Consider the following 7,938-nt stretch of genomic DNA (forward strand, 5'->3'; position numbering starts at 1 on the left):
GGTTATCCAAGTTCAAGAGTCCATATCCCCGGATGAGATGATTTTTATTCGTTAGTTGACACTATAAACATACACTGACCTCCTCAAGCTTTTATTTTGGTACTTCCGGTTACCGGCATTTGATTTGCAAAATCTCATACTAGATTTTTAAACATTATTTAAAGCTAAATGTGACAAAATGTTGCAGTTATTTTGAGTGTGAGCCGCTTTACAAACGGCGCCCCATACTTTTAAACTTAACTTAAAAAAGTGACCAACCAGGAGTCAGCACTGCCAACATTACATTTAGACACTTATCTTGCTGCCATCTCTCCTCTGCCTGTTGGTGGTTCTTGTGCGATGCCTGTGTGGTTGTCTCTTTCATTATTGTTTAGTCATGCTAATTGTCTGTTGTTTGTTACTGTCCCCAGCAATATTACATTTGTGTACTATATGTCTATCAAAAATAGAAGTCTATGCTAATGTACCTTGTTTGTTATATGGTCTGAAAGTTCAGCTTGTGTGTGAGCTCTGGTTGATCTTGACAACATGTTCTTGTCTTTATGTTTATTACATTAGTATAATCAACTTTTATTGTATAGGGCTAAATCTGTATATATTATTCATAATTGATTGTTTTTTTTATATATATTTTTGGGTGACCTCTTACCTCCAGGGACAGCAGGTGTAAAATAGCATCTTGGCTAATTCTGGCACATTTCACAATTTGTGTATGTTTTTTGAGTGGGCATTGTTTATCAAATTTATCAAATGGCGCTGCTTTTTCACGAGGTGCGTCTGTACAGAAGTTTTTCTGTGATTTCTAAATTTTTGTCCGTACGCTTCAGACACGAGTTCATAGGTTTGTAGGATTGAAAAGGAGTGTCCATACCTCAGGCGGCCAGTGCTTTGCAGTAGCAATTCTCTCAAGTACATTAAAGTAAGAATTAACTTTGCTCTCAAGGAATGTAGGGACAAAAGAATCATTCTAACCAATATCAAATACAATTTTAGGCACTGATCTCTACTTTGAAAATAGTTATATTTTAGTTACATAACAGAGCTCAGTCCTTGACGCAGCGGCCGTGGGTTTGGTTCCAAACGCATGCTGCATGTCATTCCCCATCTCTCTATCCGCTGTCAAGTCTAAGCTGTCCTGCCAAAAATAAAGGCCTAAAAATGACAAAAAATATCTTTGAAAAAGGAAACCTCTAACCTCCAGCTCCGAGCAGACTGAGTGTCACATTAGCTGTCAGTAAAAACATATCAAGTCAACAGGCTACATAAACAAATATGAGAATGCAAACACTTGCTATTTGAATACGTCGGCTAATTTTCCAGAGAAAAAGACTGAATCTGGTTCAGACAAGACGCAAAACTATTACTGCGGAGCTGTCCTAGCCGTGAATCCTGAACAGTATGGGCTTGGAAAGAAAGCGAGCAGCTTCCCAGAGCTTCCGCCTGCTGTGCTGACGTGAGATTCAAACACAGATGGACGAATCTCTGAGAGGTTCTGCCCATCTTGATGCACACTGCTCTTTCACTGGTCAACCTAGCACAAGCAGCGGTTGTTGGACGGGGCTACTTTTTCTCCAACATTTCTTAATGAGGGAGAAAAAGTAGATGTGCTTTTAGCCTTATTTCATTTTTTTTTTAAACTTTGTCTGAGTTAATATTTCTTGTAATGTTAATCATAGCAGAGTATTTTTACATACTTAAAAAGAGGGACTTGATGATTAATCAACCTATACCCTATATCCCAATACTTGTCTAAACTGGAATGGAAACTAGACAAGTCATCTTTCATCAGAAGGAAAAACTCGCAGAGATGGGAATTAACAAAGTACAAATACTTCCTTACTCTACTCAAATAGATTATTCAGATATTTTTACTTTACAATTTAATGTGTCATTTGTGATTTAATGTAATTTCACTACAGAGTGATTGATCCCTGAAGTTTGAATCTGTGAATATCTTTCATAATTTGCTCACGTTTATTAATGCTCACAGTTTGTTAAAACCGAGAGCACGGATTATGAATCCGTGCACACAGTTTTTAGTTTTTTTGCACAGTTTTTTTTCTCACCTGACCTCAGGGGGGCTCCGTAAAAAAAAAACACTAACTAGAGATTGTAGTGTGAGTGTGTGTGTGTGTGTGTGAGTCCTTGACAACTGTAAGTTGTAAATGTTGTAAATGGAATAGTGGGTTTATTGTTATTTTTTGCTAGCACATATGATTCATATATGCATTGTGTATGTTAGCCTTCACAATGTTATTTATTTATTTGCAAAAAGACACACACACACACATACACACGCCCGTGTTTGTACTGTAGCTTGTTTAATAAAGCATCAAAAGAGAGAAGTTGTCTCCGTTTTAACAGACATGTCTGGGGCGAAGTTGGAAACAACAATCAGCTTTGAATACAGTCCTAATCTAGTCCTCCCTAACAAGTTTCAAAGGAGTTAGCATTATTATTGTTTGAGTCATTAATTCCAAATTCAATCTAATTTTCAATACAGTAGGCTACTGCACGTTGCACTTGATGCACCACTGCAAGACAACTCGACAGATTCCCAGTCATCCTTGTCATTATCTGAGAGAGATGTGCATCAAGAATGTCTCCTGGCCAATGTGCTGCGTAATTCTGAAATATAGGGAACTTAATGTCAGTTTATTCATTAATATTTTATCCTTTATTTTCTTTCCAGAAGCCATATTTGAGCACACACACATTCCTTTAAATGTTAAGGCGACGATTAAAAAAGAGGAACTGAATCTGTGACTTCTCACAGATGCACAACTTAATTCATATTTTGCTGCTCAATTAGAATCTTACTAACCTGGAGAAACCCCAGTTTCTGTCAAAATAATCATATACGTGATCTTTCAGGCCTATTGGCTGATATCCACTTAAAATATAGCCAATGGCATATAAAGAGCCTTTTTCCATGTCCACTGAAGTTTCTCAGCTTGCACTCTAAAAATTGATTGTCATTTGCAAGGCTACTTTCACATTTACACTTTAAGTAAACTTACAAGCCTGTACTTTGTTACTTTTACTTGAGTAAAGAAATTAAATCAGTACTTCTACTTTTACCAGAGTATTTTTTACCACAAGTATCTTTACTTCTACTTGAGTACAGGAAGTGAGTACTTTTGCCATCTCTGAATATTTGTCACTCTATTTGCAGGTCTCACCCCGAGAGGATGAGATGGACTCTCTCAAGTGGACTCTGTTTTTTGTGTTCCTTTGCTTTAAAGGTATGGTTCACTTTTTACACAGAAAAACCAGTTGTTACATTTTCAACTTATAAGGAGTCAGTTTAAACAGTCAGCTTTTTGTCTTTTGTTGAGTCATCATTAGTATGTTATTTTGTGTAAGTACTTCTCATCACTGTTATCTCTTTGTTACTTTTCCTCTGCATTTTACTACAGTTTCTCAAACTGAAGGCTCATCTTGGACAATTAAGTTGCCGTCCTCAGTAAAAGGTCTCCCTGGATCCTGTGTGGTGATCCCCTGCTCATTCAACTACCCAGAACCAAGCATGGGGGTCAATGAATTCACTGGGATGTGGTACGAGGGGACACATGAGTTAATCTATCACCCAGACAAGTCAAAACGGAAGCAGGATTATCGGAGTAGGACAGAGCTGCTGGGAAACATCGGACAGAAGAACTGTTCACTGAAGATTGATCGCCTTCAACAAAGTGACCAAGGGCCATTTTATTTCAGGATCGAAATGGAAGGATATGAGAAGTATTCTTACAAAGATAACACAGTTTCCATTACAATGAGTAAGTAATATTACCAACTTTCACCAGACTTTTGTAACAGTACAGTTAAGTGATTCCTTCATTTTCTCAGAAGTCTCTTTTTAAAGGAGCTCTAAACAATGTTGGGTGACGTTACTTCTAGTTTTAGTTCAAACTATTTTCAAACAAAACAAGACTAGATTGCTATTCCCTCCTCCTCATCCCGTCATGGACAAATTCAATAATGGTTACTTTCCTCGTGGTATTGACTTACTTTTTCTACATCATATGCATTATTATATTTGTGCAAACAGTCAAGAGTCCAAAGAAATAATAAGAACACATTTTAACTGTACAGCAGTGTTTACCTTTATGGTTTATTTCAGTTGTCTTTGACAGCTGAGTTTGTAACCATAACTTTAAACAAAGTTCTTTTGACAATACTCTGGAGTTGGTAACAGTGGTCATTTAACTTTCAAAACTATCTGGTTTCTCACTTCCTTCATTGTGCTGATTTAACTGCCCTATTCTCACTTTAAATAACTTTGATCAAAACACAGTTGAAACAGTTTCATTTCTCTAGAAAGATGTTTAACATGGAGGCCAAATGCCCATTTTGAGAATTACTAAATGTTCAATCCTGTCAGTTCAGTCAACATGATTCGGAATTTTTAAGTTTCCTTACTTTTTCAATTTTTTAAAAAAAATATTGAAACCCATCAGGGCCGATGCAACAGTTGAATACACAAGATTGCCCAGTAGATTAAGTGATCCTCCTTACTTGTAATTGTAGCCTTTGGATCTTTGCATTTGCCTATCATGATCTTTCTTGTCGTTACAGGTGAACCAAATCCCATCCAGTTCTCCATGAAAGAGAAGATTGTGGAAGGTGATAAGGTGTTTGCATCCTGCTCAGTGTCTCATTCCTGTCCCACCTCTCCTCCTGTCTTTACCTGGAGTCACATTGGAGATATAGATTTCCAAGCAGAGAGGCTTGACAATGGCCAATGGACAGCAAAATCTACCCTGAACTTTCGAGCTACCAGCGCTGATCACAACAAGTCTTTACAGTGCACTGTAACATACGACGGAGGGCGGCAGGACAAGAAATCAAGAGACCTCAAAGTAAATTGTAAGTTTATATGGCATTGTGGCCATAATTAAAAGCTGATGCTTTAAACACTGTATCTTAGTAATTACATGATACCATTATTGTACAGTAAATAGCACTTTTTAAAACCACCTGGATTTAGGGTTTACTTTACCAATGTGGAAGCTTTTTTACCAACACACATACATTCAAATATAGTAACTTTGAAGCTTCTTTAATCAGGTTTAGTCAGAGTCAGAGGATGAACAGTCATCAGGAGTCTGTCTGCAGTGGAAAAAGAGCATCATGTTATCTCTTAATGTGTATTTGATGAGCTGGCTGCATGAAGGACAGCACGTTATGTCTGCTTCTTTTTATTTTCTATAGACATAAAAACGTACTTAATGGCTTTATGAAGTTATTTTGGCCCTTCCCGATTAGCTCTGCCTGTCCACCACTTGGGTCAAGAGTGAAATAATTCAATAACTATTGGGTGGATTGCCATTACATTTTGGAATCAACATCGGTGGTACCTAATGGATACATCCAACTTTGTTGATACCCTGACTTTTCCTCACCCACTTGAGTCAACCTCATGTAGGTGCTTGAGGAATTATCAAGAGAATCATCAACTCAGCTTTGGCATATACTTAAAAGAGTAGGCTGCAAAATGTTCTCCACCATGTTATCATGAATGGGTTCATTGTGTGTTTCCATGCAGATGCCCCAGTAAATGTGACAGTTGAGCACAAGTCAAATGTGAAGGAGGGAGAAGATGTGCAGCTGCGATGCTCCAGTGACGCTCACCCTCGTGCCAGCAGCTATCAGTGGCATAATGAAACTGGTGCTCAGCTGCATCAAGGAAACGTCTACATGCTGCCAAACATATCTAGACACACAGGAGCTCTGTACTGTACTGTCATCAATACAGTAGGACGAGGCAATTCAAACCCTGTGCAGCTCAATGTGTTATGTAAGTAAACACATTAAGCTGTAAAAACAAGGACAGAGTTTTCATTTAAACACATGTATAAAAAGTAATATGATAAAGGAGGACTAACTCATAACTCCATTCCTTGTGCTTACAGTTGCCCCTGAGATCAAGACGGCTTCTTCCTGCTCCTCAGAGGAAGATATGGTAAAGTGTGTGTGCATTGTGGAGTCCAAGCCTCCCAGCATGGTCTATTTTTTGCTTTCTGACAGAGTCTTGCCAAGCACCGAGGTAGAGAAACATGGCTTTGTAACCATTGGGACTCTGCAGGCAAAGTTTGAATCTTCTGAACCCGTCTGTCTGGCAAACAACACCCTGGGCAATGCCAACCTCACACTCCCTTTACCTAAAAGTAAGGACTTTTTTTTTTAATTTTCAGAAGTGCATGAGATTTGACTGAAGACTGAAGGAAGGAACTTTGTATTGAGAAAGAGTAAAATTACATTACATGGTTTCTGTTTGGACAGATAAGATGCTGAATCTTTATATTATCATCGCTTCTGGAGCAGGCGGGATTTTGGTGATGCTTTTAATAATAGCAATAGTTGTTAAAAATTGGTAAGTGGAATGTGATTGCTGTTAGAGATTTAAAAGATATGTACATTTAAATTGAATAAACCCTTGTGAACAGACACCAGGAAAATACATTGTTAGATTTCAGGTTCCTTAACGAAACACCATTATTCTGCCAGCAGGGGGAGGTCTAAGGATGCACCAACACCTCGCATGAGCTCACTGAAAACTGAAAACACTGATAAAGATGTGGTGCTCCCTCAGTATGCCCCAACAAAAAGGTTTTAGTAATTTACCTCAGTTTAAACAAACATATCAATGTCAAAAGTTAAACCTTGCATACTGAATGTGTAAAAATAAACATTTGCATTCTGTCCTCAGAATAGAAAGGCCATATGAGGATGTACAGTGCTTTGACACTTACGTCGATGATCATGTGTATGGCAACATGGAGGTCTGTACATTTTTTTCATTCCTTTGTTGTTTCCTTTAATGAGAGAAGAGAGTGAGTTAATCTTGTTTCCTATACAGACAGACTGCGATGAAGCAGTGTATGCCAATGTGTAACATTGTTGAACTCGTTTGAGGAACAGCGCCATCTGATGTGGATCAAGAAAGTGGTTCAGAAAATGTCCTTTCTTCTGTATATAAGTGCTGTTTTACCCCTGTAATTCCCTATTATTTTTGAAAATAATTCCCTGACTGCTTGTCCAATCAACAGTAACAAATGTGACTAATGAAAATTCACCATTAAACTGCTGTCATTTTCTTTTTACATGCATGTTTGATAACATTTTTATTTTCAGTCAAATCACTGTATCAGTCACCTAATAACCTCTTGCACAAGGCACACCTTTTAAATGTCCTCTTTAGCTGTATCTGCATTGTATGTATAAAAAACCATGCACTCTCACAGATTGTCTTCATTCATTAATCAACTAAACAAACTGATAAAGTAAATATATTCAGTGTGTGTTTAGGTCAATGTGGAAAAACCCTTGTGTGGCTTTAAAGTGTGTTAATGGTAAATTGACAGGAAGGCAAAAGGAAACTTGTCAATATCTCAGCTGTTGGTACAGAAGTGTTGATCACACATTTCAAACAGACACAAACCAAACGCTGCCCTGTTCCTCACAAAGCTCAAATGATCATTAACCTAAATACACATTATCTTAGGGAGAAACTGTATTCTTCACTAACAACCCTACAGAGGCTGATTAATGTATATAGTTTTTTTTTTAATCCTTTGGAATTTCAATCTCATAGGTGCCCTTCTGTTTAAATGACTTGGACTTTAAAACGTTTTCATTCTTGAAGCCTATAAATCATAAAATCACAAGCTTTTTTATATTGCATTTATGAAATATTACCAGACCCCCCAACACTGTTTTTTTTACCATTCACAATCATTACATTCTAACATGAAGTGTATGTGTATAATTTTCTTAATGGGGCATCTCTCCAAATCTTGCACAATCCTACAAATTGAAAACCGTAAACGCACACAGAAAATGACATTAAAATGATACCTGATGTTAATCAGACACAATAAATCTAATTTACATGTTGTTTTTTTGGAATATTTGTTGGCATATTTGCCGTCCATT

At 37.4% G+C, this 7,938-nt stretch overlaps 1 protein-coding gene across 2 annotated transcripts in view; it reads left to right on the plus strand.

Annotated features, from left to right (window-relative positions):
• The window catches only part of LOC117946913 (sialoadhesin-like), a 9,022-nt gene extending 1,731 nt beyond the window's left edge, over positions 1-7,291 (plus strand). Inside the window, exons 2-10 of one of the 2 annotated variants that reach the window (XM_034875422.1) lie at positions 3,176-3,245; positions 3,420-3,779; positions 4,579-4,869; positions 5,549-5,800; positions 5,916-6,170; positions 6,286-6,376; positions 6,514-6,612; positions 6,713-6,785; positions 6,863-7,291. In XM_034875422.1, coding sequence (XP_034731313.1) covers positions 3,197-3,245; positions 3,420-3,779; positions 4,579-4,869; positions 5,549-5,800; positions 5,916-6,170; positions 6,286-6,376; positions 6,514-6,612; positions 6,713-6,785; positions 6,863-6,898 — 1,506 coding nt within the window. In that variant the 5' untranslated portion in view covers positions 3,176-3,196 and the 3' untranslated portion in view covers positions 6,899-7,291. Of the gene's footprint in view, positions 1-3,175; positions 3,246-3,419; positions 3,780-4,578; positions 4,870-5,548; positions 5,801-5,915; positions 6,171-6,285; positions 6,377-6,510; positions 6,613-6,712; positions 6,786-6,862 lie in introns of both variants that reach the window. The other variant, XM_034875421.1, reaches the window with a different exon arrangement.
• The last annotated feature ends 647 nt before the right edge of the window (positions 7,292-7,938 follow it).

The sequence above is a fragment of the Etheostoma cragini genome, chromosome 6 (assembly GCF_013103735.1).
Source record: "Etheostoma cragini isolate CJK2018 chromosome 6, CSU_Ecrag_1.0, whole genome shotgun sequence".
Lineage (NCBI taxonomy): Eukaryota > Metazoa > Chordata > Actinopteri > Perciformes > Percidae > Etheostoma > Etheostoma cragini.